We start from the raw sequence: 15,166 nt of genomic DNA on the forward strand, positions 1-15,166 counted from the left end.
TTTTTTTTTTGTTTTGTTTTTGTTATAATCGTAGTGATTTCCTCCAACTACCAGTATCCCGGTTCTTCAGAATGAGGGGTCACAGTATTTTTATTTTGAAGTTGGAAGAACAAAATAATAGATGAAGATGCAACAAAATCGATTCCTCGTGGGACACATGATCTGGTAGCTGTTGCAATTTGCAAGGTTTACAATCAATTTTCTTTTTGGGTTCGACTACACATTTGTAAGAATTTTGAATATATTCCACTATCCCTCTGGCTTTCGTTATATATTTGATCATCTTTGATTAAAACATAATGCACAGTCGGTTACCTTTAATTTATTTTATTGAAGCTGAAAATTAATATGGCGGATTTTAAATGGAAATTAAATCAGGCATTGCACAGCTTATTGTGAATTATGCAATCATAATCTGGATGATCAAGAACAAGTTCATCCTGCCGAAAAACAATTGACGGTAATACGGCAAACAACTCATGCACATGAACAATAATTATGATAATAATTAGATTATTCAATTATGACAATAGATAAAATATACCAAGCAATAAAAACCATGTAGCATTCATCACACTTACATCATAAGTGATAATAATTTTCGCATAAATAACATTATTATATATCACAAAAAATCATTACACACAAATGAGCGAATATGATTAACTAAACATTATTTCAAACAAAAATCACATTAAAATTGTTGACCCTACAAGGTAATAACTTAAGGCGTTAACCTTGATCATTATTACGTATTCTAGCATTTATAGGAGAGTTTTCTCATAAGAAATGAAAGAGTAGCCTCCCTTGTGTGCTTAATCATTTGTCCTAAGACAGTTTTCACTAGAGAAATTATATAGTAACCTCTCTTGTGTTCTTCAAAAAGCAATGTTGTGGTGAGGAGAGCAATGTTGGAGTGGCCTCCCTTGTACCAGGACATTTTTCACTAAAGAGATAAATTAGCATTTTCCCCGGGAAATAGCTTCCTGTCCGATGTGTTTGACTCGTACATACTAAGGCTCAGCCTATCAACTGAATATGAAATGTACTTGTTATAGGGGAGGCATTTTCCCGGTAGATTGTACATTGTTATTTTTGTTAAATTGTGTGTTTGTAATCAACACCAGAGTCAAAATTATCCTCGATATGTACTTTATACATAAAGGTATTCAGCTTCCGTTCAAGAACCTGGGAAAATCGTTCGGACCTCATAAAAAAATCAGAAAATTCGATATTTTTCAAATTTTGTCGTAGTTTGTAGCTACATCACTTTAACATTCTCGACTAACCTTTATGTGACGTCCAAAACATAAGTCACGTGCGTTTTACCAATTAAACACATAAGTTTACCTCCGTATATTTCTGAAGCAGAGATCGTCTGTTCTGTGAGACATAAGTGCCTTTGGTTTCAAATTAGTTTTTGCAAGATCAGAGCAATTATGAAAAATCTCGAATTTTCATTTTTTTTACGAGGATGTTCGAACGATCTTCCGAAGATCTCGAACGGAAGCTGAATACCTTTCTGTATATAGTACATATCGAGGATGATTTTAACTCTGGTGTTAATTAACAGATACAAGCGCCTAGCTGTATCCATCCTTTAAATTTCATCCTTTATTTCTAGGAGTTTTTATGTTCACCAGGGCAACATAATGAAGATGCTTACCTTCATTATGACATGTTGGATAATCGAAAAACATACAAGTGGATTAAATATTTAAGAATAATAGAATTCCGATTATACTCAAATACAGACTTGTTCATGGCTACGTCTAGCAAGGACAATCGAAGCAGATTAACCTGCCGTCATCTTCAGCGATAGATACCCCATAAGTTCTATAGCAAATAAATGTAAATCAAAATGATAATAAATTCCCTACAAAGGGAAGGCGGTGGGATATGAAAACAATGGAATTTTTCTAGCCGAGAGCCTCATGGTCTTATGCCTTTGTTAAAGACTGACGAAACTGTATGGTTTAGTAAAAGAGCCAAATATCTTTTGGTTTTAGCCTACTATTTTCCACGTACAGTGTAGCTTGGCCGCAAATGTCCAACACATATTTCCCTAATTTTATTTAGATTCAGGGATTCTGACTTGAGCTCCATTTTCAGCCTCAATCTCATCCAGCTTGTTGTAGAGGAAGTCGTCGACAAAGTTGAGGATTCGCTTGAGGCTCATAAGTGATAGGATGTTGATGTTTTGATCTAGCTCGACCTCGCGATGGTAGTTTTTAACAGGAAGTACTTGGGACTGTGGTAGTCCCATCATCATGGCAACCTTCTCCACACACTCTTTCACCGCTCCACTGAAGAACACTTTACTGACGTCATCTGATATTTCCTCACATATTTTGTCTATGTTAGTCAACAGAACAGCCTGCGGTATACCTGCGAGGAAATAAACGTCAGCCATGCATTTTTTTTTATATTCTGTTCAATTTCAAATCAGGTCGTGCCTCACTCGGAACTCCTCGGATGTGACTACGCAACATCTGTATAGCACAGCCGAGGAGTTCCGATTGGTTGTGCCCGCAACATATCATAATAGTGCTTATCATAAAATGACATAGTTGCAATATACAAAATGATATTTATCTTTTATTTCTATTGGATTTTTTGTTTCTTGTTTTTAATATAATTTTATATTTTACTTATCTATTCATACCAAGAAATAAAAAAGCATTCAACGTCTTACCTCTTTGGTTCATCCGTGTCTGCAATGACTTGAACCGCTCCATCACTTTCTGTGGGAGGACGTCTACAGAACTAGCGTCCAGGATAAAAGCCACACAATGGATTTTATCTGACAGCGTGGGGTTCTTAATGAATCCTATGGCGTCAGGCGAAAGAGGAAGGGCCGGGTTGAACTGACAAGCAATAAAATATATAAATCTAATGTTTAAAAGAAACTACCAAGTATAACAACAGAATATGTTGCTTTGATATATGAGAGAACTTCATGGTAAAAGTAAATGTATGGATAATATTCACGTTACGAGAAAAATGTGTTTTAGCACATTTGCCTCTTTCGGCATGAAGTGTTATACAAATTCTAGCTCCTGCTACAACGTCACCACATCTGGATACAACGTCACCTCATCTGGCTACAACGTCACCACATCTGGATACAACGTCACCACATCTGGCTACAACGTCACCACATCTGAATACAACGTCACCACATCTGGCAACAACGTCACTACATCTGGCTACAACGTCACCACATCTGGATACAACGTCACCACATCTGGCTACAACGTCACCACATCTGGATACAACGTCACCACATCTGGATACAACGTCACCACATCTGGATACAACGTCACCACATCTGGCTACAACGTCACCACGTCTGGATACAACGTGACCACATCTGGATACAACATCACCACATCTGGATACAACGTCAAAATATCTGGATACAACGTCACCACATCTGGATACAACGTCAACACATCTGGATACAACGTGACCACATCTGGATACAACGTCACCACATCTGGCTACAACGTCACCACGTCTGGATACAACGTCACCACATCTGGATACAACGTCACCACATCTGGATACAACGTCAAAATATCTGGATACAACGTCACCACATCTGGATACAACGTCACAACAACTAGCTACAATGTCACCACAACTGGATACAGCGTCACAACATCTGGCTACAACTTCACCACATCTGGTTACAACGTCACAATATCTGGATACAACGTCACCACATCTGGATACAACGTCACAACATCTAGCTACAACGTCACCACATCTGGATACAACGTCACCACATCTGGCTACAACGTCACCACATCTGGCTACAACGTCACCACATCTGGCTACAACGTCACCACATGTGGATACAACGTCACCACATGTGGATACAACGTCACCACATCTGGCTACAACGTCACCACATGTGGATACAACGTCACCACATCTGGATACAACGTCAACACATCTGGCTACAACGTCACCACATCTGGATACAACGTCACCACATCTGGCTACAACGTCAACACATCTGGATACAACGTCACCACATCTGGCTACAACGTCACCACATCTGAATACAACGTCACCACATCTGGATACAACGTCACTACATCTGGCTACAACGTCACCACATCTGGCTACAACGTCACCACATCTGGCTACAACGTCACCACGTCTGGATACAACGTGACCACATCTGGATACAACGTCACCACATCTGGATACAACGTCAAAATATCTGGATACAACGTCACCACATCTGGATACAACGTCACAACAACTAGCAACAATCTCACCACAACTGGATACAGCGTCACAACATCTGGCTACAACTTCACCACATCTGGTTACAACGTCACAATATCTGGATACAACGTCACCACATCTGGATACAACGTCACAACATCTAGCTACAACGTCACCACATCTGGATACAACGTCACCACATCTGGCTACAACGTCACCACATCTGGCTACAACGTCACCACGTCTGGCTACAACGTCACCACATCCGGCTACAACGTCACCAAATCTGGCTACAACGTCACCACATGTGGATACAACGTCACCACATCTGGATACAACGTCACCACATCTGGCTACAACGTCACCACATCTGGATACAACGTCACCACATCTGGCTACAACGTCACCACATCTGGATACAACGTCACCACATCTGGCTACAACGTCACCACATCTGGATACAACGTCACCACATCTGGCTACAACGTCACCACATCTGAATACAACGTCACCACATCTGGCTACAACGTCACCACGTCTGGCTACAACGTCACCACATCCGGCTACAACGTCACCACATCTGGATACAATGTCACCACATCTGGCTACAACGTCACCACATCTGGATACAATGTCACCACATCTGGCTACAACGTCACCACATCTGGATACAACGTCACAAACATCTGGCTACAACGTCACCACATCTGAATACAACGTCACCACATCTGGATACAACGTCACTACATCTGGCTACAACGTCACTTCATCTGGCTACAACGTCACCACATCTGGATACAACGTCACCACATCTGGATACAATGTGACCACATCTGGATACAACGTCACAATATCTGGATACAACGTCACCACATCTGGATACAACGTCACAACAACTATCTACAACGTCACCACATCTGGATACAACGTCACAATATCTGGATACAACGTCACCACATCTGGATACAACGTCACAACAACTAGCTACAACGTCACCACAACTGGATACAGCGTCACAACATCTGAATACAACGTCACCACATCTGGATACAACGTGACCACATCTGGATACAACGTCACCACATCTGGATACAACGTCACAATATTTGGATACAACGTCACCACATCTGGATACAACGTCACAACAACTAGCTACAACGTCACCACAACTGGATACAGCGTCACAACATCTGGCTACAACTTCACCACATCTGGTTACAACGTCACAATATCTGGATACAACGTCACCACATCTGGATACAACGTCACAACATCTAGCTACAACGTCACCACATCTGGATACAACGTCACCACATCTAGCTACAACGTCACCACATCTGGCTACAACGTCACCACGTCTGGCTACAACGTCACCACATCCGGCTACAACGTCACCACATCTGGCTACAACGTCACCACATCTGGATACAACGTCACCACATCTGGATACAACGTCACCACATCTGGCTACAACGTCACCACATCTGGATACAACGTCACCACATCTGGATACAACGTCACCTCATCTGGCTACAACGTCACCACATCTGGATACAACGTCACCACATCTGGCTACAACGTCACCACATCTGAATACAACGTCACCACATCTGGCAACAACGTCACTACATCTGGCTACAACGTCACCACATCTGGCTACAACGTCACCACGTCTGGATACAACGTGACCACATCTGGATACAACGTCACCACATCTGGATACAACGTCAAAATATCTGGATACAACGTCACCACATCTGGATACAACGTCACAACAACTAGCAACAATCTCACCACAACTGGATACAGCGTCACAACATCTGGCTACAACTTCACCACATCTGGTTACAACGTCACAATATCTGGATACAACGTCACCACATCTGGATACAACGTCACAACATCTAGCTACAACGTCACCACATCTGGATACAACGTCACCACATCTGGCTACAACGTCACCACATCTGGCTACAACGTCACCACGTCTGGCTACAACGTCACCACATCCGGCTACAACGTCACCACATCTGGCTACAACGTCACCACATGTGGATACAACGTCACCACATCTGGATACAACGTCACCACATCTGGCTACAACGTCACCACATCTGGATACAACGTCACCACATCTGGCTACAACGTCACCACATCTGGATACAACGTCACCACATCTGGCTACAACGTCACCACATCTGGATACAACGTCACCACATCTGGCTACAACGTCACCACATCTGAATACAACGTCACCACATCTGGCTACAACGTCACCACGTCTGGCTACAACGTCACCACATCCGGCTACAACGTCACCACATCTGGATACAATGTCACCACATCTGGCTACAACGTCACCACATCTGGATACAATGTCACCACATCTGGCTACAACGTCACCACATCTGGATACAACGTCACCACATCTGGCTACAACGTCACCACATCTGAATACAACGTCACCACATCTGGATAAAACGTCACTACATCTGGCTACAACGTCACTTCATCTGGCTACAACGTCACCACATCTGGATACAACGTCACCACATCTGGATACAATGTGACCACATCTGGATACAACGTCACAATATCTGGATACAACGTCACCACATCTGGATACAACGTCACAACAACTAGCTACAACGTCACCACATCTGGATACAACGTCACAATATCTGGATACAACGTCACCACATCTGGATACAACGTCACAACAACTAGCTACAACGTCACCACAACTGGATACAGCGTCACAACATCTGGCTACAACTTCACCACATCTGGTTACAACGTCACCACATCTGGCTACAACGTCACCACATGTGGATACAACGTCACCACATGTGGATACAACGTCACCACATCTGGCTACAACGTCACCACATGTGGATACAACGTCACCACATCTGGATACAACGTCACCACATCTGGCTACAACGTCACCACATCTGGATACAACGTCACCACATCTGGCTACAACGTCAACACATCTGGATACAACGTCACCACATCTGGCTACAACGTCACCACATCTGAATACAACGTCACCACATCTGGCTACAACGTCACTACATCTGGCTACAACGTCACCACATCTGGATACAACGTCACCACATCTGGCTACAACGTCACCACATCTGGCTACAACGTCACCACGTCTGGCTACAACGTCACCACATCCGGCTACAACGTCACCACATCTGGATACAATGTCACCACATCTGGCTACAACGTCACCACATCTGGATACAATGTCACCACATCTGGCTACAACGTCACCACATCTGGATACAACGTCACCACATCTGGCTACAACGTCACCACATCTGAATACAACGTCACCACATCTGGATACAACGTCACTACATCTGGCTACAACGTCACCACATCTGGATACAACGTCACCACATCTGGATACAACGTCACCACATCTGGATACAACGTCACCACATCTGGATACAACGTCACAATATCTGGATACAACGTCACCACATCTGGATACAACGTCACAACAACTAGCTACAACGTCACCACAACTGGATACAGCGTCACAACATCTGGCTACAACTTCACCACATCTGGTTACAACGTCACAATATCTGGATACAACGTCACCACATCTGGATACAACGTCACAACATCTAGCTACAACGTCACCACATCTGGCTACAACGTCACCACATCTGGCTACAACGTCACCACATCTGGCTACAACGTCACCACATCTGGCTACAACGTCACCACATCCGGCTACAACGTCACCACGTCTGGCTACAACGTCACCACATCCGGCTACAACGTCACCAAATCTGGCTACAACGTCACCTCATCTGGATACAACGTCACCACATCTGGCTACAACGTGACCACATCTGGATACAACGTCACCACATCTGGCTACAACGTCACCACATCTGGCTACAACGTCACCTCCTCTGGCTACAACGTCACCACATCTGGATACAACGTCACCACATCTGGCTACAATGTCACCACATCTGGCTACAACGTCACTACATCTGGATACAACGTCACCACATCTGGAAACAACGTCACCACATCTGGATACAACGTCACCACATCTGGATACAACGTCACCACATCTGGATACAACGTCACCACATCTGGATACAACGTCACCACATCTGGATACAACGTCACCACATCTGGCACACCCTCTCGGATGTTATGGTATGCGCTACATTGAGAAGCTAAATACTAGTTCTACATATAGTTCCGTACTTACTTTCCATCGTCCTAGTCAGAATTACATCTATAGACAACCAATGAATTCGATATCGCATATAGATATTAATTCTTGTATAGCAGGAATTTGCTTTCCTGATTTTGAGATGCAGTGACAAAGTAATGCTTAATCAAAATATGTAAACAATCGAAACATTTGAAAATATATTGTCACCTTGTATTTATCGGGGACATGACCGTCAAGTAGATAATTGAATTCCTGATCATCAAGGCTTTGGTCTTCTTCTATACCACGTGTGTCGCATAACCGGAAGTTGAGAGGTTTTCCAGCATATCCTGCTCTCACTTGATACATCCGGTACTGTGACATAATAGAATAATTAATTTCAAAACAAAAAAACAAAACAAAAACATTACTCAAATAAGCAAGATGGCTATATGTCTTCTTGTAGCATTATTCTTGTTTTTATTTGTTTGTTTACAAGCCGACATCATATAATATACCTCTAGCATCAACAGAATGTAATCAGAGAACGTTGTATGAGGATTATGAATAAAAGTAAATCGATGATTTGATGCTATCAGAAAGGGATACTCATTTGGACAACAGCATATATGATCGACAGTTCATTCGCACAGTGAAATTAGCACAGGATTTCAATTTCAATCAATATTTTGGCATATCTTTAAGGATTCACATGAGTCAAATAGGCTAAAGACTTTAAATAACTTTTTAATAACAAAGGGGTCCAATGACCTGGTACTGGGTATGAAGCATGCTGGAGGGCAGAACTACAAAGTTCCTTCAAATGAATGACCTTGACCTATATTCAAAGTAACGGGGGTAAAATAGGCTAAATATTTCAAACAACAACTTCATATTAACCAGAAGACAAGATACCCGACATTGTGCTAGTATGATGTTGGGATGAAAGGCTTTGAGTTTTCTTTAAATCAAAGAAAAGTGTTCTTAAATTTTTAAAGAACGGTTCTCGACGACCAGGAGACGCAGATATTTGATGAATGAAAGTATAGTGGTAGTCTGCTTAGTATCTGCATAAATGATCTAGAACAACTTCAATGTTGTATCAGAAGCACGTGAGCCATACAGACGCATTGGGCCTTTTGTTCTTTCTATTGCGAATTTGTGTGTACAACATGCATATTTTAGTTAAATAGTTTCCAGATTATGTAAATTCCTAAACTAAAAGTCAGAACTTACCATACATAGCCTTGATCAATATCATTATATGATGGCTACATAGGCAAAATTTCACAAAATACTGATGGAATATATCTGAAAAGAATATCAATGACTATATACTCACAGAGGTGGTTAAACTATGTTCAGCACTGCCTGCATTGGCCTGAATACTTAGATGGCCCCTGAAGATTGAGTTGATGGTGTTAAAGAAGCTAGACTTTCCAGCCCCGACCTGTCCGACTAGTAGGATTCTCGCCTGCTTGATATCCGTTCCGGTTAACGGTTTATAAGATACCACTTTATCCTTTAGTTCTTCCTCAAACTGAACAAAGGGAATAAAACAATGCATCAGAAATTTGAAAAAGAAAAGTTAATTGTTTGCAAAATTAAAAGTAAATTGAAGACATTGGTGACTTGAAATAAAAGAACAATGTCATTAGGACAAAGCACTGATCTCAAACTGTATCTCAAACAAAAAGTTAAAAAAAACAACCAAACAAACAATAAAACAAAAAACAAAAACAAACAAAAAACAAACAAAAAACAAACAAAACAAAAAACAAAAACAAACAAATTACAAAAGTAGGCCAAGAATAGGTAATGTTTACCTACAGCGATACAGATGTAGTATTTCAAATCTTGCCAACGTACTAAACTATGTTGTCAATAAGGAAATATCAGCTAGGTGTCTAGTTAATGTGCCTAACTTTTGTGTCAGGTATGTCTATATATGTGTCTAGCTAGATGACTATCTATGAGTCTGACTAGAATACTAGCTATGTGTCTGGCTGGATGACTAGCTATGTGTCTGGCTGGATGACTAGCTATGTGTCTGGCTAGATGACTAGCTATGTGTATGGCTAGAATACTAGCTATGTGTCTGGCTGGATGACTAGCTATGTGTCTGGCTAGATGACTAGCTATGTGTCTGGCTGGATGACTAGCTATGTGTCTGGCTAGATGACTAGCTATGTGTATGGCTAGATGACTAGCTATGTGTGTGGCTAGATGACTAGCTATGTGTATGGCTAGATGACTAGCTATGTGTATGGCTAGATGACTAGCTATGTGTATGGCTAGACGACTAGCTATGTGTCTGGCTGGATGACTAGCTATGTGTATGGCTAGATGACTAGCTATGTGTATGGCTAGATGACTAGCTATGTGTCTGGCTAGATGACTAGCTATATATGTGGTTAGATGACTAGCTATGTGTCTGGCTAGATGACTAGTTATGTGTCTGACAAGATGACTAGCTTTGTGTCTGGCAAGATGACTAGCGATGTGTCTGGCTAGATGACTCGCTATGTGTGTGGCTGGATGACTAGCTATGTGTGTGGCTAGATCACTACCTCTGTATGGCTATATGACTAGCTATGTGTATGGCTAGATGAGTACCGATGTGTCTTGCTAGATGACTAGCTATGTGTATGGCCAGATGACTAGCTATGTGTCTGGCTAGATGACTGGCTATGTGTATGGCTAGATGACTAGCTATGTGTCTGGCTGGATGACCAGCTATGTGTCTGGCTGGATGACTATCTATGTGTATGGCTAGATGACTAGCTATGTGTCTGGCTGGATGACCAGATATGTGTGTGGCTAGATGACTATCTATGTGTGTGGCTAGATGACTAGCTATGTGTGTGGCTAGATGACTAGCTATGTGTGTGGCTAGATAACTAGCTATGTTTCTGACTAGATGACTATCTATGTGTCTGGCTGGATGACCAGCTATGTATGTGGCTAGATGACTAGCTATGTGTGTGACTAGATGACTAGCTATGTGTGTGACTAGATGACTAGCTATGTGTGTGGCTAGATAACTAGCTATGTTCCTGACTAGATGACAAGCTATGTTTCTGACTAGATGACTAGCTATGTGTGTGGCTAGATGACTATCTATGTGTCTGACAAGATGACTAGCTATGTGTCTGGGTAGATGACTAGTTATGTATGTGGCTAGATGACTAGCTATGTTTCTGACTAGATGACTAGCTATGTTTCTGACTAGATGACTAGCTATGTGTATGGCTAGATGACTAGCGATATGTCTTGCTAGATGACTAGCTATGTGTCTGGCTAGATGACTGGCTATGTGTATGGCTAGATGACTAGCTATGTGTCTGGCTGGATGACCAGCTATGTGTCTGGCTAGATGACTAGCTATGTGTTTGGCTAGATGACTATCTATGTGTCTGGCTAGATGACTAGCTATGTGTGTGGCTAGATAACTAGCTGTGTTTCTGACTAGATGACTAGCTGTGTTTCTGACTAGATGACTAGCTATGTGTGTGGCTAGATGACTATATATGTGTCTGACAAGATGACTATCTATGTGTTTGGCTTGATAACTATCTACGTGTCTGACAAGATGACTAGCTATGTGTCTGATTAGATGACTAGTTATGTATGTGGCTAGATGACTAGCTATGTTTCTGACTAGATGACTAGCTATGTTTCTGACTAGATGACTAGCTATGTGTATGGCTAGATGACTGGCTATGTGTATGGCTAGATGACTAGCTATGTGTCTGGCTAGATGACTAGCGATATGTCTTGCTAGATGACTAGCTATGTGTCTGGCTAGATGACTGGCTATGTGTATGGCTAGATGACTAGCTATGTGTCTGGCTGGATGACCAGCTATGTGTCTGGCTAGATGACTAACTATGTGTCTGACAAGATGACTATCTATGTGTTTGGCTTGATAACTATATATGTGTCTGACAAGATGATTAGCTATGTATCTGGGTAGATGACTAGCTATGTGTCCGACTAGATCACTAGCTATGTGTTTGGCTAGATGACTAACTATGTGTCTGACAAAATGACCAGCTATGTGTATGGCTAGACGACTAGCTATGTGTCTGGCTAGATGACTAGCTATGTGTCTGACTAGATGACTAGCTATGTGTCAGGCTAGATGGCTAGTTATGTGTCTGGCTAGATGACTAGCTATGTGTCTGGCAATGTGCCTAGTTATGTGCTTTGTTAAGTGTCATAGGCATGTATCAAGCTAGGTTTCTAACTACATGTCTGGCCTTTTATCAGGTATATGTAAGGGCACGTGTCTGGCTATGTATCTACATGCACACGCGCACGCATATTTTTTTCATATTCCTATGAAACTAAAAAGAATATTTTAACATCAATGTTTATAATTATTTTCTGAAACTGTTATTTCAAAGTTTAAAACAAGTTTTTTGTATTTTTTTTTGACAAATCAATCCGCAACGACAACGACAACGACGTATTGTGGCGTTACGTTTTTTTGCGTCATTTACGTTTTTCTTTTTGTTTTTGTTTTCATTTAAGGAAAAAAATCAACTAATCAGAAAGCTGCATTCTGCATACAAACAATAGAAAATTTCAACATACGGTAGAATTCCAGTCGATATTACAAATCCACGGCTTTGAGAGTGATTCATTTGCTTTCTTTTGACTTTGTAGAAGTGTTTCTTCCTTCCTCAGCTCCTCCATGGTTTTTAAGAGTAACTCGTTTGCCTTCTTTTGTTTTTCCAATAGAGCTTCTTCCTTTTGCAGCTCCGTTCTGGTTTTCTCGAGTAACTGATTTGCTTCCTTTGTCTTTTCAAGCAGTTCTTCTTCCTCCCTGGTGAGCTCTGTACGCACAATGAGAATGTAACAAAGGTATAAATGACTTATTACATCAACATTTCGTTTTTATGTGCATTAAAGTTACAGTTCCACCACCTTTGAAGAAATCTTTTGGTTAAAACTGAAATTATAAAAAAAAAAAATTCAAAAGAAAGGACTGAGGCAATGCTTATACCACCACAATATGTGCGGATTTACTATGATAGCACGTTAAAGAAATCTGACGAATAGGGATTAATACTCCAGAGACCAGAAACATTTTATGCCTAAAATCTTCTAAGGAGTATCCCTTTTGGCATATCGTATGTTTACATAGGCCAATATTTTCATACACTCGTTTAGTCCGAAAACCTACAGCCCCAGCAGAATTAAAAGATTTTTAATCGTCATTAATGCTTTTCCGAAAAAAAAATCCAGGTTGATATTTATACGAAAATATCGCTATGAATTAGTGAACCTGCAGATGAAATACAGGTTGCCTCTAGATAGGGTTTCTTGGCGGGGAACATTTGAACAAGTAGCCTATATGCGCAATATACAAAAGCAATAGTATAGTCATTCGTGTCCTGAATTATACAGAGTTTAAAATCAACGAGATTAAACAAAAGGAAATATAGATATCAATCAGAGAACAATAAGATATAAGAATATTTTTTAAAGAAGGGAGTATGAAAGAATATTGAACAAAACGTTTATTGAGTTAAACAATACTGAGGATTTTGTTTTTCGGTGACCAACCTACCAATACGATGATGAGTGGAAAAGAAAAGGAAATAATAAAAAACCGAAAGATATGAGTCACTGTTTATATCCTGAGGATGGAATCAACTGAAAGTAAATAGTTTTTTATCTACGGAAATTAATAAATGCTGGTTTTGTCCCAGCCTTTAAGAAAAACGAATGAAAATTAATGACACTTCAGCAACAAACTCTTACACTAAATCAATTTCATACTCGACCATTAAGAAGGCACCTTGTACACTGTAAACCTCCAGTTCCTTGACATTTAGATGACCATTCATCACAGTGTTATTGCTTTGTCCCTGCATGTCGTACGTATTTCCCGAACCGTAGTAACCGTTCAATGGGAAATAATACCCAGCTTTAGACACAGTTCCATTGAAGCAATGCAAGGCATGACCTCCTCCAAACGTTGGTCCGTAACTGGCATGCCCATAGATTGCGTATGTGTCGTCTGTGTGGATAGGAAATTTCATTGGCTGGGTTGTACCATTATAATCCAGTTTAAACAGAAACGCCTGGGCATCAGTAATATAGTCCCCATATGAGTTCCAGTTGACAGAGGTGTATCCCCCGTACACTGAGTTGTTAGTGTTATACAGGACAGTGACAGTTGGTCCTTTGTTGTCACAGTAACTATGGAAGGTCGGGGCGTTACATCCGTCTCGGCTGATCTTGTACAGTAAATTAAACGTGTGTTTTTTCGATGGATTTATCCAGTTGGAGAGCTGGTCCTTGTGAGTCTGGGTTAAGGTAGTTGCCATATTTGCTGAAAATATGGATGGAACATTATTTAGAAATATTGATATTAGGTACTGATTGAAAGTGTTGTTGTTATTGTATATTTGGTATTTTTTAACAAAAAAAAAATTTTTTAAAAAAATTTAAAAAAAAGCAAAAACGAAAAAAGAAATAAACAAACAAAAAACAACAGCCCTACGTAAGTTTCGAACTCGCAACCCAGAGGTGGAGAGCCAGTGATAATGTGTCGGGACACCTTAACCACTCGGCCACCACCACGGCCACCGTGGCCCCTAGTCTACTTGGAAGTTCTGAAAAGCCTTGCACTTTTTAATTAAAATGCTTGATAGTGAATGATAGAACATAGGAAAACTTTGATCCTATGATAGTCGAATAAATGTTACTTCA

The 15,166-nt window shown here is 40.9% G+C and overlaps 1 protein-coding gene across 1 annotated transcript; it reads right to left on the bottom strand.

The window, feature by feature from the left end:
• Nucleotides 1-310: 310 nt before the first annotated feature.
• On the bottom strand, nt 311-14,806 carry LOC117318504 (interferon-induced protein 44-like). The gene is made up of 6 exons (XM_033873482.1): nt 14,250-14,806; nt 13,040-13,281; nt 9,783-9,980; nt 8,669-8,815; nt 2,696-2,867; nt 311-2,388 (listed from the first exon to the last, which is right to left on the bottom strand). The coding sequence occupies exons 1-6, from the start codon at nt 14,779-14,781 to the stop codon at nt 2,072-2,074; spliced, it is 1,608 nt and encodes a 535-aa protein (XP_033729373.1). The 5' UTR covers nt 14,782-14,806; the 3' UTR covers nt 311-2,071.
• Between the last annotated feature and the right edge of the window lie 360 nt (nt 14,807-15,166).

Source organism: Pecten maximus, unplaced genomic scaffold, assembly GCF_902652985.1.
Source record: "Pecten maximus unplaced genomic scaffold, xPecMax1.1, whole genome shotgun sequence".
NCBI classification, from domain to species: Eukaryota; Metazoa; Mollusca; class Bivalvia; order Pectinida; family Pectinidae; genus Pecten; species Pecten maximus.

What these genes read in the sequence shown, in the direction of transcription:
- LOC117318504 (XM_033873482.1), bottom strand. Translation starts at nt 14,781, where the DNA reads ATGGCAACTACCTTAACCCAGACTCACAAGGACCAGCTCTCCAACTGG. An exon ending in GGAGGTTTACAGTGTACAAG is followed by an intron (nt 13,282 to 14,249) that starts GTGCCTTCTTAA and finishes TTGTGCGTACAG; the next exon opens with AGCTCACCAGGGAGGAAGAA. An exon ending in ATGTCCCCGATAAATACAAG is followed by an intron (nt 2,868 to 8,668) that starts GTGACAATATAT and finishes ATTGCTTGTCAG; the next exon opens with TTCAACCCGGCCCTTCCTCT.